This window comes from Plecotus auritus (genome assembly GCF_963455305.1).
Source record: "Plecotus auritus genome assembly, chromosome: 9".
In the NCBI taxonomy this organism is placed as follows: domain Eukaryota; kingdom Metazoa; phylum Chordata; class Mammalia; order Chiroptera; family Vespertilionidae; genus Plecotus; species Plecotus auritus.
This window is the reverse complement of record NC_137783.1, coordinates 128,013,102-128,032,269: the sequence shown is the minus strand read 5'-3', so window position 1 is coordinate 128,032,269 and position 19,168 is coordinate 128,013,102. Positions and strand designations below refer to the sequence as shown.

General features: G+C 38.5%; 2 protein-coding genes across 4 annotated transcripts in view; one reads left to right on the top strand and one right to left on the bottom strand.

Annotated features, from left to right (window-relative positions):
- The first annotated feature begins 1,783 nt into the window (after positions 1-1,783).
- SVIP (small VCP interacting protein) lies at positions 1,784-12,837 on the top strand. Of its 2 annotated transcripts, XM_080643009.1 has the most exons (5): positions 1,786-2,012; positions 4,074-4,124; positions 4,666-4,779; positions 6,370-6,444; positions 8,538-12,837. In XM_080643009.1, the coding sequence occupies exons 1-5, from the start codon at positions 1,959-1,961 to the stop codon at positions 8,550-8,552; spliced, it is 309 nt and encodes a 102-aa protein (XP_080499135.1). In that variant the 5' UTR covers positions 1,786-1,958; the 3' UTR covers positions 8,553-12,837. The 2 variants fall into 2 exon arrangements, with proteins under 2 accessions (XP_080499136.1, XP_080499135.1); XM_080643010.1 differs by lacking the exon at positions 6,370-6,444 and having other exon boundaries at positions 1,784-2,012.
- Positions 12,838-14,331: 1,494 nt separating this feature from the next.
- GAS2 (growth arrest specific 2) overlaps positions 14,332-19,168 on the bottom strand; it is a 122,378-nt gene continuing 117,541 nt past the window's right edge. Inside the window, exon 8 of one of the 2 annotated variants that reach the window (XM_080643008.1) lies at positions 14,332-15,513. In XM_080643008.1, the coding sequence (XP_080499134.1) occupies positions 15,295-15,513 (219 nt within the window). In that variant the 3' untranslated portion in view covers positions 14,332-15,294. The remainder of the gene's footprint in view (positions 15,514-19,168) is intronic. The other variant, XM_080643007.1, reaches the window with a different exon arrangement.

The following is a 19,168-nucleotide window of genomic DNA, read 5'->3' as shown; positions in this document are numbered from 1 at the left end:
TTTGGCTCAGTGGTTGGGCTATTGGCCAAAGGCCTGAAGGGTCCCAGGTTCAATTCCGTCAAGGGTATGTACCTCGGTTGCAGGCTCGATCTCAGACCCCAGTCCCCATTTGGGCGCTTTCAGGAGGCAACCAATCTATGTGTCTCTCCCATATTGATGTTTCTCTGTCTCTTCCACTCTGTCTAAAAATCAATGGGAAAAATATCCTCAATGAGGATAACAACAATAAAAAATCCTAACAGTTTTTCCATACTGTGAAATATGACCCACTTATTCCAATCTTAGGTGTTTCTAAAGAGAAATATACATGTTCACACAAAGAACTGTACACCAATATTTAGAGAGTTTTGTTCTTAATAGCCTCAAAATGCAAACAGCCCATATGCCAATGGATAGGTAAATTCAATTTTTAAATGTTACACATCTATAGAAATGGAATATTATTGAACACACACACACAACATTAATGAATTTTAAAAAAACTTTGTGTTGAAGAAGTACACATGATCCAAATTATCTGAAACTATAAAATATAGTCACTGTAGGGCCACAAAAAGCAAATCGGTGTTTTCTTAGGGCACAAATAAATGGATATGTCCTGTTTATGGATCAGAAGTATTATTAGTAATATTGTTAAAGTGTCCATTCTGCTCAAAGCAATCTGTAGCATCAATGCAATTCCTATCAAAATTCCAATGGCATTGTTCACAGAAATAGAACTAGCAATCCTAAAATTGGTATGGAACCAAAAAAAATCCCAAATTGTCAAAGCAATCCTGATATCAAACTAGACTGCAAAGTTATAGTAATCCAACGGTAGAGTACTGGCGAAAAAATAGACACACAGACCAAGGGAACAGAATCAAGAGCCCAGAAATAAGCCACTACCAGGTGATAAGGGAGCTAAGAATATGCAATGGGAAAAGGATAGTCTCTTCAATAAATGGTGTTGGGAAAACTGGATAATGACATGCCCCAGAATGAAATTAGCTGCCAATCTTACACACTTCCCAAAAAAATAACTTAAAATGTATTAAAGACTTAAACATAAGACCTGAAACCACATCACCGTGCTTTCTGAGGAGCTGTCACTTCACATCCTATTTTTTTGTTAAGATTTGAAGATATTCCAACAAGCAAGAAAAGCTAGTACAATGTAAGAAAAAAATCAAAAGCAATTGTGTGAAGATATCAGCAACTTCAGCATTACCCAGGAGCTTCCCAGAAATGAATCTCAAGTTTTACCCTAAACTTGCTAAATTATAAACCACATGTTAACTAGATGCCCAGATGATTTTTATGCCTATTAAAATTTGAGAACCAAAATATTTCAGAATGGACCAACCTCCATCATTTCCCAAAACACCAGAAACCAATGGGCACCTCAACTAATGCCACATTCAGGAGGCTGGCTTCTAAATCACAGCCATGAACTGCACACTCTGCTCTCTCAATGGCAATAATACTGAGCCACTTAGAAGGCAGAAACTGGCACTGAAGTTAATTTGCAATTTCAGCAAGCTTAGTTCAATTAAACTTCGATTTCTAGGAGGCCAGGGTCCCATTTCACAGAAGTAGCATAAACTGTCAGTGTCGGGTCACTGATTTATAAATGGACAGGCAAAGGGAGCCACGAATCCCCTTTATCCATCCCAGGCCAGCACGCTGCGGGCGGCAGGCGTTTCCAGGCACCCAGGCCCGGGCCGACCGCGGGCACTGGCCGGGCGGGGCCCCGGAGGTGGAGTGGGGAGTCGCCTCCGGGGGGCGGAAGCGAGCTGCGGTGCTGGGGCGGAGTCGCGAGCAGCAGGATTGTTGCAACGAGGGGCGGAGCCGAGCCGCGAATCACCGGCCGCGGCGGGGGCCCCGGAGCTCGGCCCATCCGGGTGGGGCGCGCGTATCACCGCGCCGTGCAGTGCGCACTTACCGGCCAGGCGGGGGGACCTGCAGCCGCTGTCCACATGGGGCTGTGCCTGCCCTGCCCCGGGGAGGCCGAGCCTCCCTCGCCGGACCCTGTGAGTAAGGCCGCGTCTGCGCGTCGCCGCCCGCGCCGCGCGCACCTGTTCGCGGGAGGAGCGCTGCGGGGCCTGGCGCCTCGGGCACCCGGCCGGGCGGTTGGACGCGGGGGCGCGCGCCGCAGAGCCCGCGGGTGGGCACCCTGGTGGCGAAGACGTGCGGTCGCGCCCCGAGGGACCTTGTGGTCCTGCGGGCGGAACCTGGGCCGCCGCCTCCGCGGTCTCCCGGCTTTGGTTACATAAAATTGCCCGAAGGCAACTCCTAGGTCTTTTTCGCCGACTTTGGCAAAATTGGAAGTTGGTGGGACCCGACGCGGACGGTGTGGTGGGCGGGCCGTTCTTGGCGACGGGGTAGACGGGGTGCAAATTAAATTCTTTTTTTTCTGAACTGAAGTGTTGAGTCTTCTAGTGGGAGATGTGCATTTTCCTGTGTCTGTATCAACTGTTTAAAGAAGGTGCTTAATAAAGTCCCTTACTCCTGAGCTTTATTGGATATTGTATTAGTAATCTCTTTAAGTTCTTCCTTTAAAAAAAAAAACACGATTATTTTATGTGATACAGAGCTTACAATTTGTAAAGTTGCCCTATTTATCAAATAAAAACACAGGACGCCCAATTAAATTTAAATTTTCAGATAAACAAGGAATGCACTTTAATAGTAGGTTTAATAGTGGGGGATACTTATACTAGAAGTTATTCCTTGTTTATCTGAAATTCAAATGTAACTTAGCGGTTTGTGGTACACTGCATTTACACTTATCGTAGCTTTCTGTTTTTAACAGTATCTTTACATGAGTACTCCTTACTGGGAATTGGTAACAGAAAACCTACATTCCTGCCTAGCTAAAAATTCGTTGGAAGACATTAGTTATTTAAGAAAGTGCATTAACTCCTCAGCCATTTGATTATAGGTACTAAAAATGACCTGGAAGTTGGAACCAGGAAGTTCACCTTGTCTTTCTTGCTACAGTTGCTTGTAAATGTTGTTAATTTTGTTTATCTGGCTGTTGATAAAATCCTAATCTGTCAGTATTTGTTAAACCCTTCACCCATCCCCATAGACAACCACTTGGTTCACTACTTGAATGCTACTGTATTGTTGAGGTTTTTCTTGATCACACTAAATAAAATAGATCCCTGACTATACCACCCATCCTTCTCTTTCTTATCCTTCCTGTTTCCCAAGTACTTACTGCTGCTCGGTACATATTTACTTGACTATATTGGACTGTGTGCCCTCCTTGGAATTTTAAGTTTCATTTGGGTGGAAACTTATCTGAGTTTTTTCATTGCTATATCCCTGGCACTGAGGCAGGTTCCGTACACATGACAGGTAGTCAGTAGAAACTGTATTTGTACAATGAATGAATGAATGAATGAATGAATTGGTATGGAAAACAAGGGAATTACTAGCGTAGCTCCCAAGAGAATGCTACTTACTGTCTTACTATTTAAAGGTTTTATAATTAATACATATATAAAAAAGTATTCAGTTTCCCAACCTAGAACAGTACCTTTCATAATTTCCTACAGTTCTTCCTGTCATACACAGTGAGATTCCCCCACTTCATTCATGAACCTTTCTTAAGAACACCAATTACTCCAAACTCCCTTATAATTGGCAGTACGAAACCTTGTATTATTAAAGGTAATTTGTTTATTGTCCTGACTTGCTTGTAAGCCTTTTTTTTTAGCCAAAGGAAATAGATTATTTTGTAGACTAACCTGTGTTGTATGTGTGTGTGTTTGCGTGTGTATGTGTATATATGTGTGTGTGTGTGTGTGTGTGTGTGTGTGTGTATAATATATGATATACAATATGTATCATATTATGTTTTAGCATGCTCTTATTTGAATCTGTGTTCATTAATTGTGAGAATGAGGTTCAGAAAGTTGATTATTTTATAAAAGTAAGTACTGGCAGTCTTAGAACATTTTGGGGCAGTACTAAATATTTTTTATGAACTGTTATATTACCTATAAGATATAGATAGATATGTAAATTATCCATGCTAATGTTTGGTTTTATTTTAAAACTTATTTGTTACATATTGTCCTTAGGAAGAGAAAAGAGCAAAGCTTGCAGAGGCTGCAGAAAGAAGACAGAAGGAGGTGAGACTAAAAATGAAATTTTACCTACTTAGAGAATTTTGTACTTTCTTCCTGAAAGATGTCTGTGACTAGTAGTATTTAACAAAAATGGTATCTGATATCCATTATCCATATCTATTAAATTTATACTTAAAGGTAATTATTTTTCAAAATGATCTGTGTTTCTATAAGCTACATCAATGCACTTATATTATCTAATATATGAAAATTATTATACATATGTATTCTATAATCTGAGATGTCCCTTTAATGGCAGTATTCCCTGGGATAAAATGACCATGCCTTATAAAACACTGACAGATATGAAATAAGTTTAGGAGAAAAATTTGTACAGTTTTAAAATCCCAAATGAAAAAAATGATAATATTTTTTACATAAAGCTGTTGTAGAAATAGTCTAATTCTTTGTTACCAAAATAGACCAATACCCCACTTCCAAAGCAAAAAAAAAAACAAAAAACAAAAACAAACAAAAAAAAAAACGCTTGGATAAACGCTTGGATACTAATTTTTATTGTTGTTTTGTGCTCCTTAACTTAAAGGCTGCATCTCGGGGCATTTTGGATGCTCAGTCTGTGGAACAAAAGAGAAAGAGAAAGGAAAAAATAGAAAAACAAATCGCTACATCTGGGCCCCCACCAGAAGGTGGACTTAGAGTAAGTATTAAATTTTAGTTAAGATTTAATTTTACCTGGAATCTTAAAAAAACTTAAGTAGCAATCTATTCAATAATATCCTGTTGAAATGGATTGCCAGAACATTATGAATTAATTTAAAAGCATGAATAATGTAGATTGGAAGACGTATCCATTTATTTTCTAACATTTACTTGGAATAGGTTTACTTCCTTTTTCCCAAAATTCAATTGGAGTTTTCCTGATTATCATAATACTTTATATAATTAATACTAATCTTAAATGTGTAGAAAACTCAAATATTATGGAAAAGGGTAAAGGAGTCAAAATCACCCAAATTCAGTGTCATTTTGAAACATCATTTCTTGTTTCCACTTATACATCAATCCTACTAAATTCTGTTACACTGAAAATTTGTTTTTGTTACCTGCAATGTATTTACTCAATGATTTGATATTTTTGTTCTTTTCATTGTCACTCATACCATAGTTATGGAAGTAGGGTATACCTGAGTGTGTCACATGCACCTCCCAGTGTAACAATTGCAGCTCTTGTCATTGGAAATATAATGGTGGACGAATTAAACGAGGCCCTTGCACTTGGGGATCTTTGCAACCTAGTAGGAGCATGTGGGTTTTATTTTACATGTTAAAACTGAGAAAAATAATGGTTCACATACTAAGATTCTATTCTCTGGTCTATTTTTAAAGGAAATAACTTCCTCAAGTAAGTATATTTGCGAAAAGGACAGTCAAGTGTTCTGAATCTCAAGTCAATTATATTTAACTTTCCAATGATTTATGAGCACTGACTTAGCCGGTTCACTCAATTCAGTTTGGTTTTTACTCTCAAAACCATATATAAATACATACATGTTTGTGGGGCAGGCAATTTAGAAGCATTCTATGCAGATGTGATTCTGGCTCAGGAATGTCACATGGAGATAAGATTTACCTGTGTTTTATAATTGTATGAGACTTTATCTAATTTCACTTAAATGAAATTAAAACACTTTTTGATTGTTAACTTTATAAATGTATAAAATAATTGGTTTCAGTATTAAAGTAAATAGCCATGACCATTTTGCTTAGTTTTTTAATATACCCCCAACAATAGAATAGAATAAATTTAATACAAGGTGAAACAGTTGGGAGATAGGAGGTAAAATACTTTATGAAAAGTATAGTTGCTTACTTTCAGTATTCTGTTGCGATAAAGATCTGTGTCATCAGGTTTACTGCATAGAGGTTTCTCAAAAACAATTTGTGAAAATTAAATTATAGGATTGGCAATGATGCTGAGATTGATTTCATAGTAGAAGGAAAATGAGTTACTAAGTGACTTAAAGTCACATACAATGTTATAAGAAAAGGATAATTTATATTTCGTCAGAATTAAGAAGGTACTTATTTTACAACTCCTCAGCTAACAAATTCTACGAAAGAAAAGGCTTTCTTAATAAGCTCTAAAGCTTTAATGCCCTGAAGCCTATAGATTAATTGTAATTTAGGCCTTATACCACTTCTAGTCCATCCCCTCAGAAGAGCTCACAATGAAAAACATCCCAATGTAAATTTAGTACCTTTATTTCTTTGAATGTTGTTCTTACAGGAAATCTCTTTGGCTTCCTTAATAAAAATGTCCCTCAAGGCCATCAGACTGGGCAGTGGTGAGAAGATTTTCCCAGTAAGAGTGGCTCATTCTCATAAATCAACTACCATTGCCACTGTCATTTTTCCATGGAATATTCCTAACCACTTCTACCATCAACACACTGTCTTTAAGGGACATACTGCTTTCCCCTAGACCAGTGGTTCTCAACCTTCCTAATGCCGCGACCCTTTAATACAGTTCCTCATGTTGTGGTGACCCCCAACCATAAAATTATTTCTTTTGCTACTTCATAACTGTAATTTTGCTACTGTTAAGAATCATAGTGTGAATATCTGTATTTTCCGATGGTCTTAGGCTCTACAGCAGCGGTTCTCAATCTGTGGATCGCGACAGGGTTGCCTAAGACCATCGGAAAACACAGATATTTACATTACGATTCATTAACAGTAGCAAAATTACAGTTATGAAGTAGCAACGAAAATAATTTTATGGTTGGGGGTCACCACAACATGAGGAACTGTATTAAAGGGTCGCGGCATTAGGAAGGTTGAGAACCACTGCCCTAGACCATATGCATGGCTCATCCAGAGTATTCCATTAAGTTCATAATAAAGTGTAGGCGGCTCAAGGATAACAGAAGGGAAATTACAAGGCAGAGAATAACTTCAATTCACAACCCCTTTGGCCTAGGGTTCTTTAAGGGCTGCTATCAGGCCTGTTGTTCAGGCTGGCCTGGAATGTCCTGTAGTGGAGGCAGAGTCCTCCTGATCTGACCTGACTCCATGGTTTGAGGAAATGTCCTTTTCCTGTCTGCATGCCCTCCACATAGTCATCTCCTGTCTAGTTCTGCCTCTTCCCAGGATAATATTAAGCACGGTTCTTTGGGAAGGCAGCCTTATCTTAATAAGTCAAGGTGAGGATGGCATCAGGATGCAGACTAGCATCAGTACAAGCTATACCGCTACAGGAGTAATGGCAGACCTTGAGTGCAGTGGCTCTCAGCCCTGGCTGCACATTAGAGTCTTAGGAGGAGCTTGCAAACAAGGCTGGCAGAATCTCTGAGAGTGGGGTGTAGCCATCAGTACTGGTTTAAGCTCCCCAAGGTAATCTGATGTCAAACCAGATTGAGAATCGCTGCTCTGGTGTTTTTAACTCTAGTCCTAAGAGATACATTGTGGAAAATAGAGTCCCGTGCTAAAAAATTGTTTAAAATTCTGAATACTATATTGTATACAATATTCTTTCCTTGAAGATTAAAAAGGGTACAGTAGTCAAGTCTCTAAGAAGTTCTTGCAAAGGAAAGCAAGTTTATTTGGAATAAACCTTAATTTTTTAAATGTATATGTAGCCCCAATAATAGTCCTTGGATATACTTGGAAAATACTATTCAATAGACTTAAAATATCTCTGGTCCTAGCCCAGTGGCTCTTTTAGAACTTATTATTACAGATTTAATCAGGACAACAAGTGAAATAATTTCTCAACTCAAGCAAGGAAAAAGACTGCCAAACCATTATTTAATAGTTTCTACCATTTCTTGGTTCTGTGCTTCAAACAAGAATTCCTTTATTTTCATTTTCTAACTTTATTATTGTTTTTTATTGGTGGTGTTTTGTTTGTGTGTGTGTGTGTGTGTGTGTGTGTGTGTGTGTGTGTGTGTGTTTTCCTTCACTGATCATTGGATAGTTCGAATTTAGCTACCCATTAATTTGACCAGATATTTTTCTGTTTTTAAATGATGATATATCTTCTTTCAGACTCTGACTGCCGAGTGAAATGTTACTAATCACTGCTGTTAGTTTGCATTTGCATATCCCAGCAACTTTCAGCCTTTTTCATCTCATGGGACACATAAACGAATTACTAAAATTCCAATAAGACAAAAAAAAAGTATAATTTTGATTCATTCACACCGGATGGCTATTGTGTTGGCTGTTGTCATTTTTTTATTTGATAGTCTATGGGAAAAGAGGTCAGTGCCCCTGACTAAATAGTCAGGTATCATGTGTTTTAAAAATTCTTGTGGCACGCTAGTGTACCGCAACACACTGGTTGAAAATCGCTGGCATACCCCATAGTCCTCTCTTTGCCTGTTTGTTCACATATTACATATTATTATGTAACCCTAAGTAAAACCTACTTTTCTCGATGTTTTTATTTTCTAGTGGACAGTTTCATAAAGGATAATATGAGTGAGAGTCTCCTGCCAATAACTAGTATCTTCAATCAAGTGGACATCCTCCATTTAATTTATTCTCTTTGAATAAATGGAGATTTAGACTTGGTAATTTTAGTGCCATTAAATGCAGTGCTTTTTCAGTATTGAAATATTGAACATGATTTTGATTTTCAGACTTAGAAAATGGCCACAACTTTCATTGAATTCTTATTTTCCTACATTTGCTTATTTTGCAAGAAGGGGGTAGTAGTTAAATTTAAATAGTGAATATATATGCATCGCATGTGAAATTCTGCATACATCTCAAATATTAAAATTTACAATTTCATTTTTCCTCCTAGCTATTTATAGTTGTGCTACTTAGCCTTATATTTCCTTTTGTTTCATTATATAATGAAGACTTTTGCTTAAACTGTATGGACTTAGTGCCTTTAAACTGATCATCAGGGAAAATCTTTGAAAAATCATTTGAAGGGGTTATGTGAAAGAACACTAAATTTTTTATAAACTATAATGAATATTTGTAGAAAATATTGAATTTCTCCTAATTTATTTTTGACTTGTGTAGCTTATAAACTTTAACATATATTTTACATTATAATAATTATTTTGCTTGAATTTAAAGTTATATATTAGTGTGGTACCATGAAAGGGCAGTGATGTACTATTGTACAATATCAGATTCAGCTCTATGGAGATCTTTGTAGTAACTGAATGAGTTAAACTAAGAATCTAGATGATTATACTGACTGGCAATGTATTTGTCCAAATTTCATAGATGTTTGTATTCTTTTGTATTTATTAAAAAGTGGTGATAAGATTTATACAGATAAGCATTTGCCAAGGCAAATATAAATGTATGAAAGAGAAACATGTAAGTACTGTATTTTAAAAGGACTACTTTAAACATAAGAATATTATGAGGTAATTCTATATGATGCATAGTCATAAACTTTGTAGGTTTTTATTACTAAAATGAGTTTTATAGCATTTTGAAAAATATTTTATTGACTTCAGAGAAGGAGAGAGAAACATCAATGATGAAAGAGAATCCTTGATTGGCTGCCTCCCATATGCCCTCTACTGGGGATGGAGCCCGAAATCATGATATGTGCCCTGACAGGGAATCAAACGGATCTGGTTCATAGGTTGATGCCCAACCACTGAGCCACACCAGCCAGGCACATTTTTGTTTTTTGAATATTTCTATTTAATATATAATAAGCTAAAATAGAAGAATCACTGTATATTTTAATTAGCTGTTATGGTTGCTAACTCTTTTGGATGGCAAGACTATAACCTGAGCCCTAAATTAGAATCTGCGGATACTGTCAATAGGGACTAAATAGACCAGCTCATTTGATTTACAGAAAGGAAACAGCCACTGTCTCATTATATTGCAATATATTGTGTATGTTAATTTTAATGAGTTTGAACTATAATATAGGTCTCTTGACTACTCATTGGGAAAGTTATCTTTTCTATTATGGCATGAAGTATTTCGTGATATCCATGCAAACATATAGTTAGGCTCAATTTTCTTCATCTCTTAGTGGATTAGTGAGTTTTGTTCATAAAGGATAGTGAAATCATTGAATTGAATTTTAGAAATAAAATTTTGACTTTATGAACATGATTAATTTTTCCAAGGCCGAAAGGAAAAAGGATCATTAACAACTGAATGGATGTAGAACCAGATGTATTGTCCTTGGACTGTACAAATCCTTCCATCTGTTTTAATATAGAAAGAACAATTTTATCTTGTACTACATCCTAAAGAATTACCACTTGGGTTAGTGTAAACAAAAGGTCTACATCTGGGGGATACTGCCCTATTTCCAAATACCATGCTTACTTAACTGTTGAACCACGCATGATAGGCTGGTATTGCTTTATGGAACAGTGGGATGTCCTGCTCCAGCCAACCATGACCTGCCTCCATGGCTTCCCCAAAACCACTGAAGTTACATGGGCTAAGGCAGCCGTGGGCAAACTATGGCCCGCGGGCCGGATCCGGCCCGTTCGGCTGTTCTATCCGGCCCGCGGAGCCGAAAGAGCGGAGGGTTCTCTTGCTCTCCCCTCCGCTCCTTTACTTTGAATTTATATTAGTTCACACAAACACTCCATCCATGCTTTTGTTCCGGCCCTCCAGTCCAGTTTAAGAACCCATTGTGGCCCTTGAGTCAAAAAGTTTGCCCACCCCTGGGCTAAGGGGTGATACTCAAATGTTAGGAATAGTGTCACGAAGGGGAAGGGAATGGGGAACACTAAATGCCTGATAGGAAACCTGACTAAATTACTACTAAAGAAAATTTGTACACATGTACATATGCAGCCAGGCATCTCCCTCATAAAGTTATGCATCACTTCCTAATGAAAACCTTATTTTGGAACCAATTTACCATAATTCATAGTTTAAATAGGGAAACATAATGCTTAATATGGCACCCAAACACCCCAACCAAATTAGTTAAATATAAATGTAACAGTAAAATGCACATATGTAACTATTGTGTTAAAATATAAAATGCCTAAATCACTGCTTTCTTATTCTAGTCACCAAACTATATTAATATGGCTGGTAACAAAAAGTTGTGTATTATTACATGGCCTCTTTGTTGACACAGTGCATGATTTTTAAAGCATCTATATGTGAGGGACACTTGTTTTGCCGATTGCATTTCCTCGCACAATTTTCTGTTATAAATCCTGTATTGCCATATAGGGATATAAATATACATTTTTCCTATATAAAAATTGGCTTTGGCTCTCTCTGTTTAACAAAATTTTATCTCTCTACATCGTAAATCATTAGCACGTGGGTTTGTGGTTAGAGAAACCTCAGCGATGCTTTCATCTCTCTGGGATTAATGAGAACAGAGCTAAGAGCTGTTTGGTGTGCTCATACAATCCCTGAATTATAAGGAGGCATGTTTCTTCCCCAATACTCCAAAGAAGAAATATTACTCGTCTCCTCTTCCCTTAGAGAAATAGTACTGTAAGAGGGTCCAGCTATCATCCTTGGGGTACCCCAGGAGCATTTGGCATAAAACGTGAATTTTCTTTTTCTCTTCCAATAGTTCAGCTTGTTTATTTGCTGAGGAATCATGCTTTACCCTTAGAAGAAAGAGTAACTTGTCAATTTTAATTTGAATAATAACTTCTGCATAACTAAATCAGTAAGAGGTGAGTAGATATGCATGCCTATCTGTGTTGAGGTTTGAGGTGTATTCCCTTCAACATCTCCAAGCAAGCATCTCAGATTCCCATGACTACTGTATGTGCTTTAAGTTGGCTCAAATGTGGTACTGTGGCCATTTTCCTTAATTTTCTCAAAAGCCACTGACAGGCATTTGTGTATATAGCAGACTGAAAAAATTCTGATTTCACAGAGACATTTTTGTCCCAACAACTCAAACCCTTTAAATTTTTCATATGACATGGCTTTTTATTGTCTTGTTCTCTCTCTTCGAGATATTCATCATCTTGCAAACATTGCCTCCATATATGATCATTGTGGTTTAAGAACTGAATGTTCATCAATTACTTGACCTGGATATGATATTTTTATAATATCCTGAACTGCATTGTCTATTCTTGTAGCACCACACTCTAGTTGTGTAGTTTTGAGTTAATGTCTTCCAGCCATAAAAACAGGTTTGAGCAATCTGTTGTAAGTACTTCTAACTTATCTCAAATGGAACTAATTAGTTCTACACAGAAACTGGCTCTCTGTAGGCTATTGCTTGGAATCTATTTCGTCCCATAAGTTAGAAGTCAAGGAGTTATCCTAAATTCCTCAATCTACCTAATAACTCCTAAGGTACCATTTTCTCATTCTAAATTTTTTAGTTGGAGTTTAGAACTATTTAGCATAGATTTTAAAAAGAATATAAAGTGTCTCGTGTAGAAAATTCCTATACATCTATGCAAAATAAAATAAATGAGTTAAGCAAGTTTGTAGAATACTAAATATATGAAGGTCAATTCTATTTCTATTTGAAAGCTAAAATAATAATCTGATAATTAAGATTATTCCAATCATAGTATCAAATATGATAAAATACTTAGAAAAAACAAAAAGTAAAAGATCTGAACTAAAAACTACAAAATGTTGCTGAATTTTTTTTTAAGACAGACATTGCATGTTCACTGGGAGAATCAATATTGTCAAGATGTCAATTCTCAAATTGCTCAATGAATTCAATGCAAAATTCCAGCAAGGTTTTTCAAGGAAAATGACAGGATAATCATAAAATTTATATGGAGATTGAGCATGTATAACAGCTAAAACAAATTTGAAAAAAAGAACAGTAATTTTCACTAGAGAGTCAGTAAGAGCCATCTGCATTTGGCCATTTCCTTCTGAATGTGGTCTCAGTGTCCATATTCCTGGTGTACAGTGCTATCCAGCTAGCAGCTGTCCCTCAATGTCATTTGTCACCGTGTTCTTAGTGACACTTAAATGATGTGATATAGGCAGGAGGAATGCCACTCCCCCCCAAACATGTTTACATCCTAATCCCTGGAAGCTGGGAGCATGTTACATTACATGTCGAAAGATATTTTGCAGATGTGATTCAGTTAATGATCATAACATGGGGAAATGATATCGGATTATCTAGGTGGACCCAATCTGATCACATGGATCCTTAAAAGCAGAGAACCTTTCCAACCTGTGGTCAAAGAGATGTAAACAAAGAAGCTTCATTGTGGGGTTCTATTGCTTGCTCTGAAGACAGAGGAAGGGGGACCTGAGCCCAGGAAATCAGGCAGCCTGGGGAAGGTAGAAAAAGCAAAGAAATGGATTCTCTCTTCAGAAAGGAACACAGTGCTGCTGACCCCTTTGTAGCCCAAGGTCTGAGACCCTCTCACACTTCTCACTGCAGTACTATCACAGTGAATTTGTGGCGTTACATCAGAAGAGGAAACAAAATTCATGAAGAGATTAATCGTTTAGTTAACCTAGATATTTTTAACTAAATTAAAATTATTTTTAATTATTAAAAATATGTTTACAGGAAAAATTTAAGCACAGGAGAAAGTTTTGAGGGAAATATTGTTGCCAATTACTATACAGGAAAATTCAGTGCTAATATTAGTTTAGTAACATAAAAATCCTATCACTCAATATCTGTTTTTTGAGACCGTACAATTGTTCACTGTTCCAAGGTGATTTCATTTCCTATAAAACTAATTTTTTTTCCCCCCAGAAGGATTACTACCACTTCCAGCAGCACCAAATTACACTATGCCTGTTTAACAACTTCCCTATTGTGTCCTCTAATATAAGGTAACAGGAAAATTTGCCTTTGGGTGGTGGGCACACAGTGCAATATACAGATCTTGTATCATAGAAAGCCATACCTGAAACCTCTATCACCCCAATCAATTTAATATCTTTTACACACACAAAACAACTTCCCTATTAACAGGTTGTGTCTGCTTTGATTAAATCGGTCATCTGGCAGACAGATACTTCCTCCCTGACTTTCCAGAGAAAAAAATATAAAAGTGGACGTTTGTTGTTGAAAAAATGAGGAAATGACGAATTAACTCCGACTATACTTGATATACGCAAGGTAGCAGCACTTAAGGGGCCACCTATGGAAAAACCTAGACTCTGCTTACGAACACACACCATCATTCAGCTGCCCACAGTAAAGAAGTACTAGCTACCTAAAATTTGACTCTTCCTGTAACTCTCAGGGAAGGATGCCATTTGAAGATTATTTTCATTTCCGAATGAATCATTGATATTGAGACACATAATTTTTTTTCCAATTTATCTCTTTAATTCTTGAATCAGCAAGGACAATATTTTGCTGTTTATGGGTACAAAACAGCTCTGTCCTGGGTGTACAAGGGCATACATAAGTCTGTAACATTATTAGCTACAGTGAATTGACTTTACTAGACAGCATAGCAAAGTAGGATTAACTAAAGATATATTTTAATACGAATGCTTTCCAATAACATGAAGTCAATGAACATTTGACTGTACAATTTACTCTGTCAAAATATAAATGTATGTCAGCTTATGTGTGTGAGTGACACTGTCAGCCTCGACACAGCCATGTTTCTTAGGAATGTGTGGGGCAATTCATAAGCGGTTCTCTAGTGGGTGTTCTGAAAACTTCCAGACGTACCCCAGATACTTGGTCATAGGTAAGGGATAAACTTTAAGGCAATCTTCCAAGTGAATGTAAACTTTCCTAAAGTGGCCTTTCCAGTAAAGCTTTACTGTTGTGAATACTCTGTGCTTATTGATAGTGCTGTTGGATGTTCTTAGTAGCACATTACCACACTAATTGTCACTTTTTAAAAATATGGCAGTTAAAAAACTGTCTGGGGTGCTTTTACTCTGTAGACATAAAGCAGGCACTTTCTGTTTTATCTAGAAATCCTAAAAAAAAATATTCTTCTAATAACAGTTGTTTTTTTTTTTTTTATCTCTAGCTAGATTTGTATTTCTAAATACTGTATTCGCCTGTTGAGAAGTAATAATTTGCCTCCAGTTTGCCTAATCTAAAGCTGAGTTTAGAATGCCTTTTCATAGGTCATTTTCTACAGAAGCATTAAAATAAATAGTGCTACTCTTTGAACCTTTTTCAATATGATGACATTTTCCTGTGGGTTACACCTTTTTCCAAAGTAATTTTCAGAGCATGTGAACTAAACTGACTACCCTGGAGAAGTGGATACAGGCCATATGCGAGTCCCCTTGTCCTGACCAACTAGTTTCACTTAATCTCCTTCTTAGCCTTATAGTTGGCAGAGACCACCAGGTAATTATCTGGATTCATGTCCTTAAGGGTTGGAGATTTGCTCTGGATGGGGGACGTTTTGCCGTCCACACGGGAGATCTGCAGCATCCGGCAGGGGTCGTGTTTCAACAAATACCCCGCGAACGTTTCCCATCCTCCTCCCACGCGGACCATGACGTGTTTGTTGTGCAGCATCTGAAATGAAAGGAGAGCAAACGTGTTCAATTCCGAGTGTTCTTACAGGATCTCGAGTCAACTTTCAGGTCTCAGTGTTGTTACTGCGTTTTGTCTGTCTGGTTTTTTATGCCCAGTTGTCTATCTGTTCGGGCCGCACAGCATCTGACTTAGCGAACCATTTATCAAAGAAGCTTCGTTTTTGCCACGCGAGTGGATCCCGGGTCCACATCCCAGAACCCAGCCTCGCCCTGCTTTGTGAATCAGTCTGTGTCCCGTCCCTGGCAGGCGTCCTCAAACTACGGCCCGCCAAGGACATTTATCCGGCCCGCCGGGTGCCGCTGCCTGTCCTGCTTAGCAGCCGACTCCTCCTGGCCCTCAGTGCGCATAGAAATTTGTTCATAGTTTTGTTTTTTGTTTTAAACTATAGTCCGGCCCTCCAACGGTCTGAGGGACAGTGAACTGGCCCCCTGTTTAAAAAGTTTGAGGACCCCTGGTTTAATGTGTCAGGAGGCTTCTCTCTGACACCTGATATTCCATTACAGGCTCATCTCTGCCCCCCTTTCCTGCTACTGCCTCAGATCAATGCTTCATTCTCCCCACCAGGGTATCCGCCTTTGAACCGGGACTTACAAGATTAGGGAGATGTCTGCTATTGACTATAACACTAATAATCACACAAATATTTGATACCAAATAGAACTGCAAATGCACTCAGGAAAACGGAAGTCTTCCGAGGCAAGATGTTATTGAATGGCCAAACATGTTTGTTTCCTTTACTCTTATTCTTCCTTATTACTTTAGAACACATCTTTTTAAGAAAACTTACCTTCAGGCCCGTGAGCCGTTTAGAACTCCAGGTTAACAGGGCTACAGGTTGAAAAGGTGAAGAATGTGTGGTTCTTTCTCTCTAGCAAAAACATGTCAGAGTTGAGGTTTGGCATGGCGAGCCACAGAATTTGAACTTGGCATCTATCAGAAAATGTAAGATTACGGGGCAATGCGGCACCATGACCAGACCCTGCTGACCCTCTCCCCTGCCCACAATGTTGTGAAGACATACTGGCCATGTAATCTTGGGGAAGGATGGAACTGCGTGAGGGGATCTGGGAAGCTGTTCTCATTGCAGAAACTATACGTTCTATTTAAATGTGTGTGTCACACTTGCGATCTGGACAGCTTTTCTCAGAATATGTCTTGGTCTTTTTTCCTCCCCTTATTTGAAAGACCTGTGCAATTTTCTTATGAATGTTACCGACTGTATAGCATGAAAGTGAAATGTTTAGCTGACTTTTTAAAGTGGAAAATGCCAGTTCAGCACCCACTGTCCCTAAAATTGATGCTGTATGTCTTTGACTCCCATCAAGCCGGGGATAACTTGTGTTCATTTACTGCTTTCATTCACTTGCTGAGGATCTGATGGACGTTTTGAAATCTTTCTGTGTGCCCATACCCACAAAGTCCTACGTGTATGCTTAGGGGTTTCACAGATTCCCAGAAACCCGCCCATGGACTCAAGCTAAGAAATCCCAAGTCATGGTTGGCACGAAGCTGTTTTCAAAATCAAAAAACAAATGTGCTGAGTTATCAAGAATTAAAACTATTAGACTCTTGAGAGTTACATCAAGTAGGACCACAGGTTATTCCCATTTAGAGTATTGGAATTTTAGAATAGACACGTCTTAGGAAACACATTCTAGCTAGGAGTCTGTAAACTTATTTTAGCATCAGATTCTATAGGTTAAACAAAATCTCAGTGGGAGCCCTTGAAATATAAAGCAGGTACAAGGAGTCAGGATTTGGCTTTTAACTATTTTGCCTCCCCTGGTGCAGTCCACAGTACCATGTTTTTGTTTTGTTTTGTTTTGTTTTCAGATGAAGACACTGAGGCCCAGATCTTTTATGTGATTTGCTTAGAATAGGACCCAGGTTTCCTGACTTCCAGTCTAGTGCTCTTCCCACAACAGATCCTCCGCATATATAAAATTCCTCAGGGCTTAACCAGGCTGTCCCATTCCCAGTCCCACAAGTTCCTGTGTGTGCCTGTACTGCCTGCTTCCAAAACTTGGAGCTGCTGGAACAAAGGCTGGTGTCAAAATCCTACTTTGACCCTTCCTCCCACTGTTCTCAGAGAGTGGCTTTGCCTATTGCTGAATGGCTGGCACCTCTTAGCCCTGAAAATTACAGTTAGAATTGCCTCTAAACATCCTTGGTATGAATATGCCTCTGGCAGAATGACCAAGTTCATTTCAGTGTGAGGCTATTTCAACCAGAAGAATCATTTTTAAACAATTAGTTAACAACTTGGAAAAACAGTAAAAGAAATGTTTAAGCGCGAACTCTCTTTGCATAATCTGATGAATCCATAGACCCAAGCAAAGTGGATCCAACATGAAACAGTCATACTGAATGTGGATAATATAGGAATTAAATGTCTGCCCACCTCCTCTTCCATATCCTTCCTATAGATAATCAGCAACCTATAATTTGCTAAGAAAGTCAGTGGACTAGTGGGCAACAATCTCAAGCCTGGGAATAAGGACCATTGGGGTTCATACCCCTATAGAAGTCCCCTGCCTTTTCTTGGTATGTGGTCAGTCTCAAGAAAAAAATTTAACACCCACTTTCATCTCCCTAAACAAAACCCCTCTTGTTTAACCTGAAAGCAAATCAGCATGCTATACATCAAATCTCTGTCAATCTTTTCTCCCTCCCCACCGGTGCTTGCCTACAAAACCCCAATCTTGGATCAAGTGTAGAAATTGTCCTTCTAAACCAGGGGCCAGCTGCTGAGCTCTGCTGAAGAACTCTTTCCAACTCCAAGGCCAATCGCAATTAATTCTTTTCCTTTCTGTTTTACTTAGCTCCATGTCCTATTCCTCTCTTCTTATTCTGACACTTCCTCTCCACTGTCATCCATCTGCTGATGGCTTCACCTTTATTAGGCCTGGCTTCCTCTCTCTTGGCACCTTCACTGGCTATTTTACTTCAATCTACATTTATACTTTTCTCCACCTTTCTAATTACAGAAAAAAAAAAATGTCTTTCTGCCCAAGGTCAATTTCTCCCCCTACATCACAGTTCCCACTACCACTCATGCAGAACCTTGCTGCATGGAACATCCCCTCTCTCTTGCTGTCCAATGGTCCATAACCTTCAGGAAATAAACATACTCAAGCCTCTCCCACTCCTGTCCAAAGCAAAACTCTTCTTCTTCCACCCCATCTACTCTGTTCTCGTGCTTTCTCCTTACATCTGATATTCCTGATAGCTCAGTTTACACTCAGTGTCACCACTTCTAACTTGCTATTCACTGTCCAGCCCACAGTAGGCTTTGCTTCTGCCCCTAACTCAACTGACTGCACTGGGAAAAGGAACCAGGGGCTTCTAGGATGATCAACTCCAATAGATGGTTCTTAATCCTTATGATTTTTGATCACTCAAGAAAGCTCTCTGACAGTATCGACCATTCCTTCCTTGAATCTCCCTACTCCATTACTCTCTCTGACAGGACTCTCCGCCCTGGATCTCCTGCTACCTAGCTATCTGATTGTTCTCCCTCTGCCTCTTTCATAGGTGCGATTTCTGCTATTTTTAAGTTGTGCTGTTGTAAAGTATCCTGAAGGATTTTATCCATTCTTCATGGCTTTTCTCATTCTATTTGTAACCTTATGGT